This window comes from Hyperolius riggenbachi, chromosome 12 (genome assembly GCF_040937935.1).
Source record: "Hyperolius riggenbachi isolate aHypRig1 chromosome 12, aHypRig1.pri, whole genome shotgun sequence".
NCBI classification, from domain to species: domain Eukaryota; kingdom Metazoa; phylum Chordata; class Amphibia; order Anura; family Hyperoliidae; genus Hyperolius; species Hyperolius riggenbachi.
In genome coordinates this window covers 218,486,462-218,508,281 of record NC_090657.1, presented here as the reverse complement: position 1 = coordinate 218,508,281, position 21,820 = coordinate 218,486,462, and the positions used below count along the sequence as shown (strand labels likewise).

Sequence of the window (21,820 nt, the reverse complement as noted above, 5' to 3'; positions counted from 1 at the left end):
TAGTGGCTCCTACATAATTCTATAGTCCTTTTTTTCTAAACCAGCACAATAGAGCCATCAGGCTGTGTACAATACACCTTTACCCTAAAGGACCACCATGTCCGTTATAACATATGGTCACTCTAAAGCAGGGTTTCTCAATGGTTTTAAACCATGTTATCAAACCTATATTTGCCAAGTCCTACCCATTGCAGGTAATATAATCTCAAGAATCCCTTAATGGTGTATACTGGCTTTTTACACATTCCATTAGGTTTTAGTTAAACCTGAATAAGTATTTAAAGAAAATCTGTAATGAAAAAAACTCCCCTAGGGGGGTACTCGCCTCGGGTGGGGGAAGCCTCCGGATCCTGTTGAGGCTTCCCCTGTCCTCCTGTGTCCCACGGCAGCGGAGAAAATCCTTCCAGAGCGGCGGCGATGAAATCTTTACCTTTTGGCTCCAGCGCAGGCGCAGTATCCGCTCTTCCCACGGAGATAGGCAAAAATAGCCGATCTCCGTCGGGCTGCTCTACTGCGCAGGCGCAAGTCTCCTGTGCAGTAGAGTGGAACCGACGGAGATCGGCTATTTTCGACTATCTCCATCAGAAGAGCCGCAACAGCGCCACCCGCTGGAGCCAGAAAAGGTAAATATTGCACAGGCTGCCGGATTTGTCGCCTGTGCGTTCCGTGGGGCTGCAGCAAGACCGCCGTGGGACACAGGAGGACGGGGGAAGCCTGAATCCAGAGGCTTCCCCCTACTGAGGTGAGTACCCCCAGGGGAACTTTTTTCAGTACAGGTTTTCTTCAACTTGTTTTTTTAATAATTTATCATTGTTAAGTGTAAAAACGTACTACGTGAAACATAGCTTGTGTTGAGAATCTAGGCTTTAAACTTCTAATGTCTTTCTGTTGCTATTTAGTAAACAGAAAACTCACATAAGAACTTAAACATTCTCTCCGATTTTATTACTTTTTGAAGTTGAGGGAGAAGGTCCACTGTGCTATAGGAAATATGAAGTGAAGAAGTTTAATGCCAGACAGTAGATGTAACGAAAACATGCAACACTAGAGCTGACCAATGAATTGCACATTTTGAGGCATATTTTACCTGCATCCTAATTGCAATTACATTTGTATTCACTAAGAAAAGTTATCCTCTTATTGATAATCTGTAAAGAACACTAAGCTTCCTGATTTTGTGATAGCTGTTCAACTTATTTCTTGTACATTCTGAGCATAGCTTTTATAAGCTTGAAAAACATGCTTTTTATATTTTGTTAAATTCACTGCTGGATTGAATTATTTGGTTTCAGTTATTAGATTTTATTTTTGTTTTGGTGAGATTGGTGTATGCGTTTAAATGGACATTCAGAAATAGTGGGTTCAAGCTCTATCTCATCATAAGTCAACATTTTGTCAAACATAATATTTTGTAAATTGAGATCCCTTTTGATAAAGGTTATGACATTTCTAGTGAAAATTCATCTAGATTGTGGTATCGGTGCAGTAGATATAATTCATTTGGACTTTAAAAGCATGATGTTTTAGTACTAATCTAAAGATAGCCATACATCTAGCGATGATGGGCAGATTCATCCAAGAGACAAATCTCTTTCTAATTGAATATGATTAGAGAGATCTGGTGGCTGCTCCTAAACCACAGGCTGACTGCCAATCAATTTCATGCTGAAATTGATCCGGAGTCGGCCTAGTGCGCCGCATCTGCCGTCTCTACTAATGTGTAATGACATCCCTTCTCCACCCCCCCCCCCCCCCTTGTGCTATATACATTACCTGTCCACCGCTGGCTCAAACCGCACACCTTGCTCCATACGCACGCCCCATATGGCTGTAGATGTACACATGGGCGCCCCCGTTACTGACAACCACGTGAGGCGCATGTGTGGAGCAAGGAGTGCGCCCTGGAGCCAGTGGAGGACGAGCGATAGCACTGAGTACCACTAAGGGGGGGGGGGGGTACAGTACACATTAGCGGGGACAGCATTGAGGGTCTCGTCACGTTCATCCCGGTATTGTTCGACACGATCGAGCAAGCCGGCCCTACCTCTTACAGCATGTGCGACCGATTAATGAGACTAATTTCTGCACAAAATTGGTCGCATAGCCGATTGGCGTGCACTTGGCAGCACAGATTTTCATCCAATTTGATTATAATAATCTAATCGGATGGTCGATCCGCTGCCAAGTCGCCTGATGTATGGCCAACTTAAATGTCTACTCAATCAACTAAGCTACTTGAATCAGTAGTAAAAAGTAACCTAGAATTTACAAAATAAGAGTCCAGTTGAAATTACACTAAATAACATGCATAAGATAACCATAAGACACTCCTAAAAAATACAATTTGTTATGAGTAAGTCGGCAAATATATTTTTACAATTTTGTATCAAAATTTGCTGGATTCAGAACAAGTTTGCTTGACATCTCTAAAAACTACACTGGGGCTAAGTGTTTGACAATTAAAAAGCATTTTTATTTTTTAACAGAACTGAAAATTTAAATATGAAAATTAATTTTCTTTAACAGTAAACTTAATTTGTAAAATCTGGGTCAGCTCTGTGCACCTTATTGTCCCCAAAATGAAACTTCTGAATTGGAATATGCACATGCCCCTCCTAGACTTTTCCAATAAAAAAAAACCCCTCAAACTGGCCTGGTGCACACCAGAGGAGTTTTTCTGAGCGTTTTGAGTTTTTAAATCTGCTGCTAATGTTATCCTATGTGACTGTGCACACTGGAGCAATGAGGTTTTGTAAAAAAAACCATAGCATTACATTGGTAAGAGCTTTTGAAACCTCTAAAAGCTCTTCCCAATGTAATGCTATGGTTTTTTTTTACAAAATCTCATCGCTCCAGTGTGCACAGACACATAGGATAACATTAGTAGCAGATTTAAAAACTCAAAACGCTCAGAAAAACTCTTCTGGTGTGCCCCAGGCCACTGTCAATATTCAATTAAATAAGTGAGAGGAAGTGAAGTTATATTACAAAAGCGTTATGGCTTCCACTTCCAGGTAAATAACCATTTTGAACAAATCTTTAAACTGAAATTGGCATCTAAATTATTTTAATCCCATGCATCCACATGGTCAGCGTATGAGCAGATCTCTATGGATAGCAATGTTTTTGAGGATGTAGACAGCTTAGCGCTCATTAATAAAAGGCACAACTGCATTTTGTTGACATTTAAATTGAGGAGCATAATAGAAGAGATGCAATATTTCAAATTGAGGTTTTCAGATCACGTACTCAAATTTAATTTTGGCTGATTTTGATTTGACACTTTTGATTTTTAAAGAACAACTGTAGTGAGGGTTATATGGAGGCTGCCATATTTACTTCCTTTTAAGCAATACCAGTTGCCTGGCTGTCCTGCTGATCCTCTGCCTCTAATGCTTTTAGCCATAGCCCCTGAACAAGTATGCAGCAGATCACGTGTTTGACATTGTCCGTCCGATCTAAAAAGACTAGCTGCATGCTTGTTTCTGATGTGATTTAGACACTACTGCAGGAAATGAATGTCAGCCTTCAAATACCTCTCACCTCAGTTGTCCTTTAACCACCCTGGCGTTCTGATAAGATCGCCAGGGAGGCTGCGGGAGGGTTTTTTTTTAATAAAAAAAAAACTATTTCATGCAGCCAACTGAAAGTTGGCTGCATGAAAGCCCACTAGAGGGCGCTCCGGAGGCGTTCTTCCGATCGCCTCCGGCGCCCAGAATAAACAAGGAAGGCCGCAATGAGCGGCCTTCCTTGTTTTGCTTAGATCGTCGCCATAGCGACGAGTGGAGTGACGTCATCGACGTCAGCCGACGTCCTGACGTCTGCCGCCTCCGATCCAGCCCTTAGCGCTGGCCGGAACTATTTGTTCCGGCTGCGCAGGGCTCGGGCGGCTGGGGGGACCCTCTTTCGCCGCTGCTCGCGGCGGATCGCCGCAGAGCGGTGGCGATCAGGCAGCACACGCGGCTGGCAAAGTGCCGGCTGCGTGTGCTGCACTTTATTTCATGCAAATCGGCCCAGCAGGGCCTGAGCGGCAGCCTCCGGCGGTGATGGACGAGCTGAGCTCGTCCATACCGCCAGGCTGGTTAAGAGTAATCAAACTGGCACGCTTCAGTAGGACAGTATGAAAAGAAAGTGCCAGACCGTGACATTAAAATGTATTTTTGTGCACTTTATAGCTGATTATTTTTTTTAGGAAAAGATTGTTAAAGAGGCACTTAAGTCTCCTAAGAAAAATGAGTTTTACTCACCTGGGGCTTCCCTCAGCCCCCTGCAGCCGATCGGTGCCCTTGCCGTGTCTCTGCGATGCTCCCGTCCCCGCTGGCGACCACTTCCTGTTTCGCCGTCAGGACCCGACAGGCATGGGAACGCAAGTGATTCTTCGCGTTCCCAGCCACAATATCGCCCCCTATGCTGCTATTGAGGCCTCCTAGCCGCAGTGGCAGCATAGGGGGCGATATTGTGGCTGGGAACGCGAAGAACAAAACATAAGCATAAACATAAAAGAACATAAAACATAAGCATTGATAAATTAATTATATTTTTTCTTTCTATTAGTCAGAGGGAATGCATGCAGTATATTTCATTTAAAGAACCAAGACCTGATCATATCAATAGTGCCAAACATTTAAAGCATCAAGATGGACATTGGATATGTAATACCATAACATGTAGTATGAATGTATACCGCAGTCTTGTTTAACATTACTATGGCTGTGAAGTGATCATAATTTAGTTTTTCCCAATGAAATACAGGCCGAAAGTAAAGTTAACATTTTAAAAAGTTGTAATCCCTGAACCACTCAAACTGTAGGATAGCTAGAAATAATTTAAGTACATGAGTTTTTATGCACTTTTTTTCTTTAAAATATTAATGTTCCACGTGATAGTAAAAAAAAAAAAAATTCTTTAAATACTTATTTTGAAGTTATTTTTGCAGAGTAATATATAAAGTACAAACATTTGTAAACAAAAGACACCTTAAACTTCACATAAAAAAACTAATTTAACAGACAAAACCTATTTACTATATCATATTGTGATGTCTCCTGCCTGTAAAATGGAATTCATAGCAGAAATATTTTTTAGAAAGGAAAATATTCTATACAGATGTCTAATTCTTTCTGTTTCTCCTTGTTTTCTGCTTATGTGAGTGTATGAAATGTTATTGTTTATTGTATATGAAAGGAATAAGATGTTATTGATCATTGTATATATGTATTTGTTCATAAAAAAAATAAGATTCTAATGTAAAATTGTAAAGAAAAAATGCTTGATGAGTAAAGAGAAAAATCAAGCTGTATTTTCCGGAATAGTTGTAAATAATAGAATCCAATCAATCAGCACTCCTTTTCCCCATCTATACTTTTTATATATATTTTTTTTCCTGTTGAGACTGAAATGTTTACATTTTCCTGCAAGCAATTGTTGAACATCCCTGACTTTAGGTATGACTAATAACTTATGTGAATTTTTCTTTCTCGTGGTCATAAACAAATTTGCCAAAAAGGTATATTGTTTTTTTTGTCCCTCAAAGTGAAACAGGTTTACAGAATGGAGATTCTTGCCGTATTAATTATTTAAATTATAAAGGTTAAAAAAAATCAAGTCCAATAGAAAATCTCTGGCCAGATTTTCTAGTTTTATCTTTCTAAATCAACATATTAAAAACAGTGATTTAAATTAAAATCAAATTTTTACCCAATACAAGCCTTTTTACATGCAGGTTGTGGATGAGTCTTGACAAAAAGCATTCAGAGTTTTTTATGATGTACAATTTGAGGGTTATGAACAATTCTTTTTGAAGGGGAAAAGAAAACTACTAAATTTAAGTGTTGTTGCCATTGTTCAGGGTAAAATGATGGACGTTATTTAACACTGGAAAAAGTTATCAAGTTTTTGGAGCTATGAACAAATACTTCATCCTTTGGAAACAAATTCTTTCCTGCTCTACAACTGTTGCTAGTGGAGGTTCCTATGCAGTTTCCACCTCCGTGGTTGCGCCATGTTTATCCGTGTGATACAATTGTATTGTTGTACAGCACGAACCGTTCAGTATGCACATGTCAACAAAAGACTATCAGTCTTTACAAGTACAATATCCAAAAACGGTATATGCAGTGCTGGGTAAGGAAATGCTGATTTGTGAAGTTTTCAGTACATCCTTTTACCAAGTGAACAGATTTCACATATTTTTGTCTGAACAGGTGACGAGCCTGCAAAGTATTGTACCAGTGCATTCACATCACTGATACCACCAGACGTGAGCATAGCATCCCCCTAACCCAGCACTCTCAAGATGTCTTTTGTTTTGTTTTTTATAAAATGAAAAAAAGTCAAGTAAAATATAAATATATATCAAATAAAATATGATCAAGGAACCTGTTGTGGCCATTTTTTTTATTTGATTAAAATGCACATTTTATCACACACAAAAAAAATACAAGGGAACTGGATTATCTACAGCAAATATACAAAAAATGTAACAGACCAGTACAGAGAACATTTTTTTACAATCCACTTATTCATTCAGATACCTCCAGCAGAAGAAAATTAGTACAATTTAGTAGTAGCAGTAGAACATTATAGTATATTAGCCATCAGTAAAAGCAAGAAGTATTGAGTCAGGGTGATATTATTACATGGTATCCTGAACCAAGGCTTCTTTTTAATAAAATTTAACTAAAGCTAATGGGAAGCGCCCCCCCCCCCCCCCCAAAAAAAATACTTCCCTAAGGAGAGAGAAGGCTCTTGGTCCAATTGAGCCTTCCTGTTCCTCCCGCATTCCAGCACTGGCTCCTCCACTTGAACCCCCCTTCTCGCTTTGGAAGTCTTAGGGAGCACTCTGTAATGCGTACTCATGAGCATGTGAGAGTGCGCAGGCGCAGTACAGAGCCGCCCATCTTTGGGAGCATTCAGGCGTTGGCAGAGAGCAGTTTGGTTGAATACTGCTACTAAGAGAGCCAGCACTGGAACGCAGGGACTGTGAGAGGAGAGGGAAGGCTCTATAGGACCCAGAGTCTTCCCCTCTCCTTACGTAAGTATCTGTTTGTTTGTTTGTTTTTTATGGCTACCTATTGACTTTACTGTTGAGCTGTAAGATACTGAAAGTAGGATGCCCGGCGTTTGTTTTTAGCACAGAGATGGTGATGTGCATCCCCCCTACCCCTTCACTTGGTTTGATCTGTCTGGCAAGTTATGACTTCTGTTGCACTGTATTAATGGTTTGGTCTTTAGCGCTGTGCTGAAAAGTAGGGGTGGTCAATGAGATGCAAATAATTCTAAGTTAAAGCTGTATTATGCAAATTGTATGTACACATTTATGTCAATTATATCAATGTGTCCATTTTCAAACTGCATAAATTTTACATAATCCTAAATCTGCCCAGAATAATTTGCATCTCATTGACCAATCGCTAATGGAAAATATTGGTTGTATACCAGGAGGATGTTTTTCTTGGAGGGCGCGTACTATATTAATTTGTTACAGGAGTTATCTGGGCTATATAAAGAAATTAAACGCTACTTACCGGGGGCTTCCTCCAGCCCCAAGCTCCCAGGACCTCCCTCGCCGCAGCTCTGCCCGCAGCAGTTTGCCGGAGCTCCGACCCAGTCCCCGGCGATGACGTCAGAGCGACCTGGTGGTCGCTCTGTACTTCGCCTGCGCGATCGGCGCTGTCAATCACTGCCATGTGGGTCAGAGCGGACTGCGCAGGTGGTAGTAGTTCTGCGCCTGTGCAGTCCGCTCCGGCCAACGTGGCGGTGATTAACAGCGCCGATCGTGCAGGCGCAGTACAGAGCGACCTCAAGGTTGCTCTGACGTCATCGCCAGCGACCGGGTTGGAGCTCCGGCGAACGGCTGTAGGGAGAGCTGCGGCGAGGGAGGTCCTGGGAGCTTGGGGCTGGAGAAAGCCCCTGGTAAGTAGCGTTTATTTTATTAATATATGCCTGACAACTCCTTTAATTAGTTTTGGGCCTCTTTCACACTAGTAATCTCAAAGCGCTAGCATTTGGTAAATAGATTTTCCAATCATTTTTCACTGTACAGGAAAGACATTTTTGAGCGTTTTGCGATACTATAACATTGAAGCGCAATCACTCCAAAATCACAAAAAAAAAATGCTGTGATTTCAGCAAATCGCTGGCGATTGGTAAGTTTGAACACTACCATTGCAGTTGCGTTTTTCAAAATGCTAGCAATTGCCAGCGATTGAAAAAGCCGCTGAAACCGCTAGTAAAATGCTCCAGTGTGAATGAGGCCTTACATGAATAACTACAGGATTAGTTAGGGAGGGAGGGGCTACACTTGTGTCTGTGGAAACGACATTCCTTGCAAGGGATTGTCAGCACGATCTGTGCAGGGATGAGCTACGGATCAAAGTTGGATAAAATCCAAATGAGTTTCATTCAGATTTCATCCTCCTAATTAATGCACCTAAGCGGATGCACCTCAGCAGCCTTCTTTTTTAACCAGTTCCACGCTGCGTTCCAAGTCATGGTCACATGACTACAAACACTTCCTCCTCTTGGGTTGAAGGAGGAAGCGTAGTAGTCACATGACACAGCTTGGAACACAGCGTGGGAGGCGCTGTTGGACGGGTTAACGAAGGAGGCTGCTGGGTAAGTTTAACCCCGCATACACCCACTCAGGTCCACTTATTAGGAGGATGAAAGCCAAATGAAACTCAGCTCATCACTGGATATGTGCTGTCTGCATTTTAACAGTGTTGCAGGTTGTATTTTATCTTTGTTTAAAATGCTACACAGAATCATAGATGGTTCCTGAAAATGCAGCAGCCCCATCGGACAGCATTAGTTGCGTTCTGGCAATGCAGTAAAAACTACGCAATTTCAACAAGTGTGACCCCCCCCCCTGCCTTAGGGGTGCATACACACATCCAATTTTACATCTTCCATGTAGTATGAGAGCTTACCTACACCATCTGTTCATAGTCTGTCTGTTGGCCCTTATACTACACGGAGGTCTTAAAATTGGTCAATGATTGGCAAATCAAAATTGGTTGTTTGTATGCACCTTTAACCACTTCACCCCCATGGGTTTTTTCCCCTTAAACACTAGAGCAATTTTAACCAGTCAGAGCTCCTTCCATTAATTCACCCATAACTTTATTACTACTTATCACAATGAAACAATCTATATTTTGGTGGGGGTTTTTTTTTGCAAACAATTATGCTTTCTTTGGGGGGTACATTTTGCTAAGAATTATTTTATTCTAACTGCATTTTAACAGGAAAAAAAGGAAAAAAAAAATGTCTCAGTTTTCCGCCATTAGTTTTCAAATAATACATGCAACCGTAATTAAAACCCACACATTTTATTTTGCCCATTTGTACCAGTTATTGCAACGTTTGAAAAAAATGCACCTTTATTTCCAAATAAAATATTGGTGCCATACATTGTACTAAGGAAATATTTGATTTTCCATAGTTTACTGATTATTAGATTACTTATTTTTAATCTCTTGACATACATATTAACCTTCCTGGCGGTAACCCCGAACTGTTGGGCCGATTTGCTTAATTTTTTTTTTTTTGTTTTGCTGCACGCAGCTAGCACTTTGCTAGCTGCGTCAGCACACAGATCAACGCCACCCCGCGCTAGATTGCCGCTATCCGCCGCGCCCCCCCCCACCAAACCCCATGCGCTGCCTGGCCAATCAATGCCAGGCAGCGCTGAGGGGTGGATCGGGACTCCCAATGACACCCCGCCCCGTCGCCATCTTTGAACGGGATTTCCTGATCGAAGCGGGCAGGGGGATGCCGCTGAGCAGCGGCTATCATGTACATGATTTAAAAAAAAAAAAAAAAACTGCTGCGCTACCTTCTGGTGGAATTTATTAGACTGCCAGGAGGGTTAGAAAATTTCAGTCCCTATGGTGTTGGTAGTTTAAAAATGTGTTTTGTTTTTTTTAATTGTGATTTTTTTTTTTTAGTGTGGGAGGTAAAGTGTTGATTTTAAATATATATGTGTCGGTCTATTTTAAAAAAAAATAAGGGTGTAGGTGTAATTTTACTATTTGGTCACAAGGTGTCCTCGTACATTACTTCCTATTTATTGTACTATAGGTAAGTAATAGGAAGTAATGCGTGGAATGATCACGACATCTCATTGATGCCAGCAACTATTCACACAGGGACAGAGATTAATGAATGAGACATGCGTTCCCATTTATTCATCTCCCGTCTAACGATCGGTGGTGAAAACGAGCGCAGGAGCGAGCCGCAGCAAGGGACTTAGTAGCTACGTCCCCGCGAGGTGAAGAGGGAATTTGCAGGGACATAGTTGCTCATCCTGGGGGAGGGGAAGTGGTTAAGCTGACATAAATCATGTGATGTATGGTATGGGAACACAATTCCTGTAACGATTAAAGTGCCTGTGATCACTGTCATCAATGAGATGCTATTGGTCATTGAGAAATGAAAGTGAACACACACAAGCTACGCTTCCTGTGTACATTTACAGTACACAGGTATAAGTTTGGGGTGGACATCTAGTGGCCAAAGTAAAATTACACCTACATACATAATATTAAATAAAAATAGATAAAATCCCCCATTAACTCCTTACCTCTCCTCCCATAGTTACCAAAATAAAACACACACAAAAAATAAAGTGACATTTAAAAAAAAAAATATTTACCTTAGGGTCTCAACTTTTTTAGTATGTATGTCATGAGGGTATTTTTTTTTACTGTTATTTTTTTGCTATTAACCTGCTGAGCGGTCTGGACGAGCTCAGCTCGTCCAACACTGCCAGAGGCTGCCGCTCAGGCCCTGCTGGGCCGATTTTAATGAAATAAAAAGCAGCACACGCAGCCGGCACTTTGCCAGCCGCGTGTGCTGCCTGATCGTCGCTGCAGCGCGGCAATCCGCCGCGTGCAGCGGCGAAGGAGGGTCCCCCCAGCCGCCCGAGCCCAGCGTAGCCGGAACAAACAGTTCCGGCCAGCGCTAAGGGCTGGATCGGAGGCGGCTGACGTCAGGACGTCGGCTGACGTCCATGACGTCACTCCGCTCGTCGCCATGGCGACGAGGTAAGCGAAACACGAAAGGCCGCTTATTGCGGCCTTCCGTGTTACTTCTGGCCGCCGGAGGCGATTGGAAGAACGCCTCCGGAGCGCCCTCTAGTGGGCTTTCATGCAGCCAACTTTTAGTTGGCTGCATGAAATAGTTTTTTTTTTTATTTAAGAAAAACCCTCCTGCAGCCACCCTGGCGATTTAATCAGAACGCCAGGGTGGTTAAGAGCTTATTAGTTACGGATGGAAACTGAAAGAATACACCGTTATTTCTAAATAAAATAATGTCGCCATACGTACTAGGGACATTTTTTAAATGTTGTAATACCTGGAACAAATGGGCAAATTAAAATATGTGGGTTTTATCCCCAGTAGCACATTTTAGATTAAAACTTTAGTGGCCTAAGGCCAGAAACCCACTAGGAGCATTTTCTGAGCGATTTGCGATTTGAAAACTCTTGCAAATGTAAAGGCTCATACACACATCAGACTATAGTCTTTGGAAAATGAAAGATCACAGACCAATCTTACCACCCTTCATGTAGTATGAGAGCCATACTCTACACAGTCTTTTCTATGGAGCTGAACTCCACATCAAAAAAAAAATCTTTGCAAGATGCTGCACACAAACATGCTGTACAGACACAAAAGATCAGTATCTGCAAAAGATCTGTTCCTGCCAAAGATCCATTCCTGCAAATTGCAATGATAGTCTATAAGATCTGCAGATCATCATACACACATGATTTAACTGACATTCATATGCAGATCCGCAGATCTGAAAATCCCTCCTGGTGGATCTGATCTGCAGATGAATGTCAGTTAAATCATGTGTGTATGATGATCTGCAGATCTCATAGACTATCATTGCAATTTGCAGGAATGGATTTTTGGCAGCAACAGATCTTTTGCAGATACTGATCTTTTGTGTCTGTACAGCATCTGTGTGTGCAGCATCTTGCAAAGATTTTTTTCTGATGTGGAGTTCAGCTCCATAGAATAGACTGTGTAGGCATGGCTCTCATACTACATGGAAGGTGGTAAGATTGGTCTGTGATCTTTCATTTTCCAAAGACTATAGTCTGATGTGTGTATGCACCTTAATGATGTGATTTTATAAAAATCCCCCATAGCATTGCATTAGCAAGAGCTTCCCAAATCACTAGCGATTAGAAATTGCTCCTAGTCGGTTTCTGGCCTAAAACTGAGAAATACATTTTTTTTCTTAATTCCATTAAAATGCATGTAGAATAAAATAATTCTTAGCAAAATGTACCACCCAAAGAAAGAATAATTGGTAGTAAAAAAAAAAAAGATATAAATCATTGTGTTGTGATTAGTAATCATAAAGTTATTGGTGAATGAAAGGGAGGAGCGCTGAAATGTGAAAATTGCTTTGGTCCATAAGGGGAAAAACCCTAGAGTGGTGAACTAGTTAATGGTTAAGATAAAAACATTATTCACTGGATCCAGAACTTTACACACTGGAGAATTCCACTTTAAAATGATATGCTGACCGACTTGTGAGAGGGCCATTAATTCTTAATGTTTTTATTTTTAACCACAATTGTACACAAATATATGATACAATGTTTAGTATATATAGTTCAACTTCCTAGACAAATTGGGCATTGATTATAAAATATACAGAAAAAAATATTCAATCAAAACAGGCTCACTTTTTTTTAGGGCTCGTTTCCACTATCGCGAATCCGCATGCGTCCAACGCACATGTAATGCAAGTGGATGGGCCTGTTTCCACTGTAGCGTTGTTGAGGTGCGGTTTTTTCAGCGTTGAAAAAACGCACAAAAGAGCCGCAGAATTCGCCTGCGAGTGGAATGCATGCGAATCGCATGCAATGTATTTAATAGGGAAATCACATGCGTTTTCCCCATGCGTTTTTTGCCGCGAATTCGCATAGGTACCAATGTAAATTCACACAGGCAGTGACATGGTTAAAATCGCATATACCCTCACCTATGCAAATTCGCGGGAAAAACGCATGGGGAATCGCTTCCGCATGCGATTTCATCAGCGGTGGAATCCAGGCGATTCCGCACCGCAATAGTGGAAACGAGCCCTTAAGAAGTTAAAATTATAACTGGAGTAGTTTAGACGTAGGGGGATGATCTGTACTGTAGACTAATAAAAGTTTGAAAAGAGCTTCATGCGTTCATTTTTCATACTTTGTTTATAACGTTTTATATTAAAGTCATGACCTAAAAATTCTAAGTTTGTAGATTTTAGTTGTAGAAATGAATAACTTGTAAGTACATTATCAATATCAAATTGGCCAATATAAAGATCATTAGAACGAATTTATAACATTAAATAAATCTACAGTCCCGTGACCCCATAAATCAATAACCGGTTGACATTATGGATTCCAAAATCTGAATCGTGACTCATATAAGAATATTTTTTTTTTCTTGGTAACAAATGGCTAAACACATGTATAATAGGGATATGGAGCCATAGGATTATCTATTCACTGATTTTAATGTTATAAATGTGTTCCTGTGACCTCTACATTGTTCTGGAGATCACTATCAATTTGGTCAAACTTTAGTCTACCTCTTAAAGAGACACTGAAGCGAAAAAAAAAATGATGATATTATGATTTGTATGTGTAGCACAGCTAAGAAATAAAACATTAAGATCAGATACATCAGTGTAATTGTTTCCAGTACAGGAAGAGTTGAGAAACTCCAGTTGTTATCTCTATGCAAACAAGCCATTAAGCTCTCCGACTAAGTTAGTTGTGGAGAGGGCTGTTATCTGACTTTTATTATCTCAACTGTTCCTGGACTATTTACTTTTCCTCTGCTAGAGGAGAGGTCATTACTTCACAGACTGATCTAAAAGACTCATTTTGAATGCTGAGTGTTGTGTAATCTGCACATATTATAGAATGATGCAATGTTAGAAAAAACACTATATACCTGAAAATAAAAGTATGAGAATATTTTCTTTGCTGCTAATCTTCTAGTAATTATTCATAGTACACAACCAATTCACTATATCATATATTTTTTTTTCGCTTCAGTGTCTCTTTAACAAGTAATGAAACTTGTGTATGAAATTTGGATTTAAAAAAAAGTTTTTCATAATTTTTATATATAACCATGCCAAAACCCAAAGTCTGGCACTTTTGTTTTGCTTAATGGCCGGCAAAAAAACAAACGAGTTTGGCTTACTTTTTGGGACTTTGACCCGAACAAAGGTTTTTGCAGCAGCATCTTTAGTCCCTGCCGGCTCCTCGCCCTACCCCCCTTGCATCCTCCTCTTACATCTGCTATAGGTAGGACTTATATAGGGCAGTCCGTCCCTGTGCTCTCTCCCTCTGAGGTCTGTGTGTGGTGTCTCTGGAGAAACCCCACTCTCACACACAGCAGCGAGAGAAATGGCACAAGGACTGACTGCCCTGTATATTTCCTCCCTGTAGCCGGTGCGAGAGGAGGACACAAGGGAAGAAGGTAAGGGGGAGGAGCCACGTGCAATTGCCACTAAAGTGGTTTGTTCCTCCTCTGCGCTGCATGAAACCCTTACTTCTGGCCGGTGGCCAACTCTTGTCAGGTTGCGTTTTGGGCAGCCAAAAACAACAAGGAAGTCCATTGTGTACACAATAATAATAAGTATCTTCAAGGACCGGCATCACTAGAAGTATTATAGCTCAATTACTTTATTCTTCCATCCAATCGTTGCGATTGGATGGCAAAATAAAGTAATTTATCTATAATACTTGTGGTGCCGGTCCTTGAGGATACTTATTGCTGTGGCCCCTTGGTACTGGGGTGTGACCGAGGCACACTTTAATTTGAAGCCAATATTGGTGCTCCTGGACCTGTGTGTTACACAATAATAATGGAATATTTATGGAACTGACGTTGCCAATTTCTCTTTACCTTCTGGGCTGAAGGTTGTGTCGTAAATTGCAGCTTCTTTACTGCCGTGATCGCGTCTTCAAGGGTGATAAGTGGACGGGGGTAGGCCACACGCGATCTGTTTATTAAAAGAATAAACATAATTAATGACACCAAATAAATTGCTCTCCTTTCAGCCATTTTTGCTCATCTCTACATGAGGCAGCCATTTTGTATCAGTCGCACATCTCAGAAGGGCCAGATATAAAGCCATGCCTGTATTGAGACCATTATAGAGCATGTAGGCCACACATCAGTGCCCACTGGCTCCCCAGATGAAAAGGAACCCCAATTTAATTCTGAAGCTAATCACTGTAGGCAAAGTCTAGGATATTTTTTTTTTTTTTTTTATGTTTTTCTAAATCTCATAGTAAACCAGTAGTAGATCAAAATACTTAATGATATGACAATATTTCCGTCTTGTGTGCAAAATGACTATTTAACTGGCTTAATTTCAATTTTAATTTACCACATACAATTTGCATGCAATTTGGACTTATGCTGGATTATGGAGCTAATAAACTAGTTGACCATGTCTACTAGTAGAATATTACATCACAGTGATGTCCTCCATGGCTGAAGAGCTTACGGTAAATAGGTGAAAAAAATACCACAGTGTGTCGAACGTAACGTGTTGAGTTACCAACGTTGCCATTCAGCTGTAATTGCAGCCGAATGGTGCTTGTGGCTGAACTACTCGACAAATGAGCAGTTCAGCTGCCCATGGGAAAGAGGCCTTACCAGACTTCCTCTCAGATCAATGCTTAGTTTCCTGAAAATGTAGCTGAAATAGAGGTAACTCCAAGCATGCTCTCATCCAAACTAATCTGTGACATCTCCAGCCTCCACAACACTTTGAGGAAGAGGTGAGCACACAGAAGTAGGCGGTCATTCTATTGGTGGCTTACGCATAGTTTCCATGGCAACACTGAGGCCATAGTGGACCGTGTGTGTAGAAGAGGGCGGTGACAGCGAGTGTCATAATATATACACACACACACACACCGGGAGATTGGCCTCAATAGATTTGAATAAATCTGGTGTAGGTTACCAAGATCATGTATGGAGAAAAAACACAAAATACCAGGACTAATATTTCTTCATAGAAGGTAAACAATGGTTTGGAAATGAGGTGGCATCTAGGTCAGGCTGCAGTCAGATGAGGACAGAATGAGACTACAGTGAAATCTAATGGAGATATCGGCATGCGGAGGAAATAACCGGCAGTCATACTATACCTTCCCTTCCGATCTTGTGAGTCTATATAGAGGACGGATCTAAACTCCCAAACTGGCATCCTTTAACCAGACAAACAGGTTCAGAAGAATACATTGAATTCATAATTCCCATACAAAATCCTTTTTTTTTTGCATTTGTCATACTTAAAGGGAACCTTAACCCTAAAAATCAAAATGAGTTTCACTTACCTGGGGCTGCAGCCATCCAGTGCCCTCTTAGTCACTGGCGGCTCCTCCAGTCCCCTGCTGCCAGCTAGTTATGTTTTTTTGCCGACTTGAAGTCAGCAGGCCGCCACGGGTACCTTTGCACGCGTTCCCGCTGGTGCAGGAAGCTATCGTGGATCTTAATACCTACATTTTTACTCATTGCACCAGGCAACGCATACATTTTTATGCGAAAAGATGTGTGTTAACGTCCACGATAGCTTCCTGCACCAGCAGGAATGCATATAAAAGGTACATGTGGCGGCCCGCTGACTCCAAGTCGGCAAAAACGAAACTAGCTGGCGGCGGGGGACCGGAGGAGCTGTGAACAGGTAAGTGAAACTTTCTTTTTTTTTTTTAAGAGTTAAGGTTCCCTTTAAAGAAAAAAAGGAGATAAAAGGTGGTGGTGGTTGGGAGGGGGGGGGGGGGGGGGGGGGGAGATGTATACATACCTGGGGCTTCCTCCAGCCCCCTCTCAGCGTACTGCGCATACCCGGTCAGACATTTTCAGAAGATCACAGAGGCAAAGGAGGACGGCAAGGAAAAGATAAACCTGGAGGAAGCCCCAGGTATGTATAAATTTTACCCCCCCCCCCCTTCATCTCAGGTACACTTTAAGTACACTTGTGAAATATGGAGGCTATCATGCTTCACAAGTCTTTATTTACAACTTAATTTTACAAATAATGGTTGTTCCATTTCAATTTGTAAACCATTCAAAGTAATTGCAACTATATTTACAAGCCTGGAATATATACTCTTGTATGGAGCGCGGACTATCTAAAAAATCTCCATCTTCCTGCATGTGTAAAAAGCTGCACAAAGCAGGAGTCCTGATAACATTTTCCACACCTGCACTAATCTAGTGACTGGTGGCAGAGTGTGACTCTCCCATTATTTAGTCAAGAACACTGTGGAATGGGTGCGTTTTGCTTACACTAAACACGATAAGCAAACTAAAAGTATGCTTACCATTAAAGGAAACCTGAGGTGGGAGGAAAACAAGTGGAATTTTACTTACCTGTGGCTCCTTCCAGCCCCCAGTAGTCTTTCAGGTCCCTGTGTCCTCCAGGTCTCCTTCATTGTGCCGCTGTCCTAGGAAAGTTTGCTGGCTAGTCTAATCGCGGGGAATGCTCGGGCACATGTGAAGTTACAAGTCTTTATGAATTACGCATGCGCAGAACGCTAGGGAGCACGACTGAGAAGGCGCATGGCGGGGTTGAGCAGGTACGGAAGCCTGCACCTAGACTAGTTGGCAATATTTCTGAGTTGGACAGTGGCACAACGGAGGACACCGAAGGACCTGAAAGGCTATGGGTGGCTGGATGAAGCCAGGGTAAGTAAAACTCAACTTTTTCCCCATCCTCAGTTGTCCTGTAGATGCCTGAAATATAAACAGATGAACTGAAGAGATAATTTAGAAAAAGTGGTTTCACATTTCTAAACTGGGATGGCAGACAGGATAGAAATATAACAGAGTAGAATGGTTTCTAGACCTACCAGAGTCCAGGGTGACATGCAGGGGGGTGTCATAGGCCTGCAGGAACTGCTCTGGAGTGATGAGCTCCTTACTCTGCAGAAGGTGCCGGATGGAAGTTTGTGGGACCACCAAATCTGGGATCTTCTCAAACACAGAATCTGGCATGTTCTTGGTACCCTGTGGGTGGCAATACGAGAAATCAACGGTCAACAAACTACCTGACAGGATATATAGACAAACGGCTTGCAAGTAAAAAACAGAATACAAATTGTTAATTGTTACCTGTGTAATGATAAAGCACCTCCCTAAAGCAGCACAAAGTAACTGACTCCACCCATGAGCAGCTAGGGGCCAGACCAAGACTCTACAAACAATAGCTGAAACTAGAGCAGCATTGACCACCACAGAGATCAGCTACTGGCACCATTCAGTCGAATTATATTATTGATCGGCTAAACCACAAAAATAACAGTTTACTATTCTTAAAGAAGATATTGTAGCTTACATGTACATTGTATGCAGTTTTGAACTAGGTCAATGAAATCCACTTCCTGTTGACTTCGATTCGCCCTAGTCCAAGCTGCATACAAATTGCATTCAAATTTGCTTGCAAGTTGGAATTACTGGAATCTCATTGACAGCCTCTGACACTTGGCGTTTGGTTGGAATTCTCTTTGGCGTTTAGAGTTATTATATTCTCTATACGGCACCAGCACGATATGAGTTCCATAAATAAATAACATTTTTCTTAGCGCTGCAACAACCGTTTTAATCATGGCATCCCATCTGATGCTAGACCCCTCCCACAGCCAGTGAAGTAGCCCCTCCCATTCACTAGCCTTGGGATATTTGGTGAGATGTTTTCCAATCTTCAGGATCTTGGTGATGCACTCTGTGAGGATGCTAGACCCCTCCCACAGCCAGTAAAGTAGCCCCTCCCATTCACTAGCCTTGGGATATTTGGTGAGATGTTTTCCAATCTTCAGGATCTGGCATCCCACCTGATGATGCTAGACCCCTCCCACATCCAGTGAAGTAGCCCCTCCCATTCACTAGCCTTGGGATATTTGGTGAGATGTTTTCCAATCTTCAGGATCTTGGTGATGCACTCTGTGAGGATGCTAGACCCCCTCCCACAGCCAGTAAAGTAGCCCCTCCCATTCACTAGCCTTGGGATATTTGGTGAGATGTTTTCCAATCTTCAGGATCTGGCATCCCACCTGATGATGCTAGACCCCTCCCACATCCAGTGAAGTAGCCCCTCCCATTCACTTGCCTTGGGATATTTGGTGAGATGTTTTCCAATCTTCAGGATCTGGCATCCCACCTGATGATGCTAGACCCCTCCCACACCCAGTGAAGTAGCCCCTCCCATTCACTTGCCTTGGGATATTTGGTGAGATGTTTTCCAATCTTCAGGATCTTGGTGATGCACTCTGTGAGGATGCCGTCGGTGGCCTCGTCGTTGTATTCCCCCAGGTACTGACCCGGAACATTCAGAACTTTGTAGCTCCACTGGTTGAAGAGGCGGGTGGGAATGTTATGTGACATCACCAGAATCCTGGCGTCCAGCACCAGCGCCCTGCAATGTAGAGGAAACAGAACATCTGAAGGTGGCCACACACCATACAATACAATTTTTTAAATATTTGTTCAATTCAAGAATTGCAATCAATTTTTCTGACTGATTGTAACATTTAAAAAATCTGACCAAGGTATCATAAATGTTTAATTTTTCCTCAGTTATGATAAAAAAGGTTGGAAACTGAGAAAATTGCTTGGGTGTGCATAATATTAAACTGAATCTACCACACACCATTCAATTTTCATAAAAATTGATCAGAAAAATCCACCATTCCTAATCAACTTTTATCGAATAAAAAATGGGAAATCCGATCGGATTTCTTGCTCGAATTTAAAAAAAAAAACAAAAAAAAAAAAAAAAACCTATACATTTTTCTAGGAACCTCATCTTTTTTTATCGAATTGCTGTACCCTGCATACAATTCAGATTCAGATTTTTAATTGTTTACATGATTCAGATTTTTAATCGTTACTGCATGCTGCGTTTTTTCCGTGTTTTTCTGTTGATCGCATTCAGGGAAAATCGGAATTGCAAATCGGATTTGCAGTTGAGGGAGCCTTAGACAGACCAATGAACAAGAATCTCTGGAGAGGTTATGGAACCTTATTGCAAGCTTGGTCAACACATTCAGCCCTGGATGAGAGATCGGTCTGTCATATCATTATGTAAAGCATTTACCACCACTCTGAGCTTAAAGGGAACTGCTATAGAGAGAGAAAAATAGAGGTCACCATCTTTAATGCCTTTTAAAGAATGCCATTTTATTTGACGCATGTACTGATCCTCTGTCTCTAATGCCTTCTGGATTGCTGTCCCAGAACCAGTATTGCAAATGAGGTGTTTGAACCCCATGAAATGCAAGCTTGCTCCGCCAGCTGCGCGCTGGTTCCACGTGCGACCCTGCCAGCTGCGCGCTTCTTCCACGTGCGACCCTGCCAGCTGCGCGCTTCTTCCACGTGCGACCCTGCCAGCTGCGCGCTTCTTCCACGTGCGACCCTGCCAGCTGCGCGCTTCTTCCACGTGCGACCCTGCCAGCTGCGCGCTTCTTCCACGTGCGACCCTGCCAGCTGCGCGCTTCTTCCACGTGCGACCCTGCCAGCTGCGCGCTTCTTCCACGTGCGACCCTGCCAGCTGCGCGCTTCTTCCACGTGCGACCCTGCCAGCTGCGCGCTTCTTCCACGTGCGACCCTGCCAGCTGCGCGCTTCTTCTACGTGCGACCCTGCCAGCTGCGCGACTCTTCCACGTGCGACCCTGCCAGCTGCGCGCTTCTTCCACGTGCGACCCTGCCAGCTGCGCGCTTCTTCCACGTGCGACCCTGCCAGCTGCGCGCTTCTTCTACGTGCGACCCTGCCAGCTGCGCGACTCTTCCACGTGCCAGCTGCACGTGCACAGTATAAGCTGTTATTCTGTCTGGACTGATAGTAAACTAGCTGCAGCTTATTACCATCTGTATAGACAGAGAGTAGCAGCTTAAACTGTGCTTGTCGGGGGCAGTAGAGATCATCACATACTGCACTGCAGGTGGTATAGCATTAGTATAGGCACAGAGTAACAGTGTATACTTTACATACTGGAGGTAGCAGAGATCAGAATACACTGCAGCTAGTTTACTATCAATACAGGCACAGAGTAACAGCTTATACTAAACATATTGGAGGTAGCAGAGATCAGTATACATTGCAGCTAGTTTACTATCAGTACAGGCACAAAGTGACAGCTTATACTGTATATACTGGAGGTAGTAGAGATCAGCACACGCTGCAGCTAGTTTACTATCAGTATTTAATTAAAGCATAAATACAGTAACATTAAGTAAAACTGGAGTTGTACAATAAATGGTACTCCTAGGGCAGAAAGGAAAACATCTGATAGGTTGTTAGCAGCTCATACTCTCATCTTCAGGATTTAAAGCCACAAAACCAGTAGATCAGATTCCTACTGCAAAATAAGATGAGAAGACTGCAGGAAAATCTCTATCAAGACTGACCACTAAACTGTCATATGCACACACCACCATCTAGTGACCATGTTTAATATTGCAGATAAAGTCATAGCATCACACAGAGACCTGAGGGAAATCATTCTGCAATTAACAGCATTTTGGCAGAATAGTAATCAACATACTCACCGGTCCCCCTGGGTCTGCATCTTCCTGAGCTCCCGCAGAACACAGTACAGAACGTCGCTACTCGACTGCAATACACAGCAAGATCAATATCTGATCAACCATTATGAAGACACATGCAATAACGCAACACCACAAGGAGATAGAACTCTGCCCATACCAGATTACAGTGCAAGGGGATAAGAGGTAAGGGGAGTCAGTAAGCTGTAGATGAGATGGTGCTGTGTACCTA

The 21,820-nt window shown here is 42.2% G+C and overlaps 1 protein-coding gene across 1 annotated transcript in view; it reads right to left on the bottom strand.

The window, feature by feature from the left end:
- LOC137540762 (testis-expressed protein 47-like) overlaps positions 1-21,820 on the bottom strand; it is a 33,706-nt gene that overhangs the window by 3,983 nt on the left and 7,903 nt on the right. The window contains exons 4-7 of the mRNA XM_068261913.1: positions 21,592-21,656; positions 19,261-19,459; positions 17,898-18,054; positions 14,938-15,034 (exon numbers count right to left, since the gene is read on the bottom strand). Of these exons, the coding sequence (XP_068118014.1) occupies positions 14,976-15,034; positions 17,898-18,054; positions 19,261-19,459; positions 21,592-21,656 (480 nt within the window). The 3' untranslated portion in view covers positions 14,938-14,975. The remainder of the gene's footprint in view (positions 1-14,937; positions 15,035-17,897; positions 18,055-19,260; positions 19,460-21,591; positions 21,657-21,820) is intronic.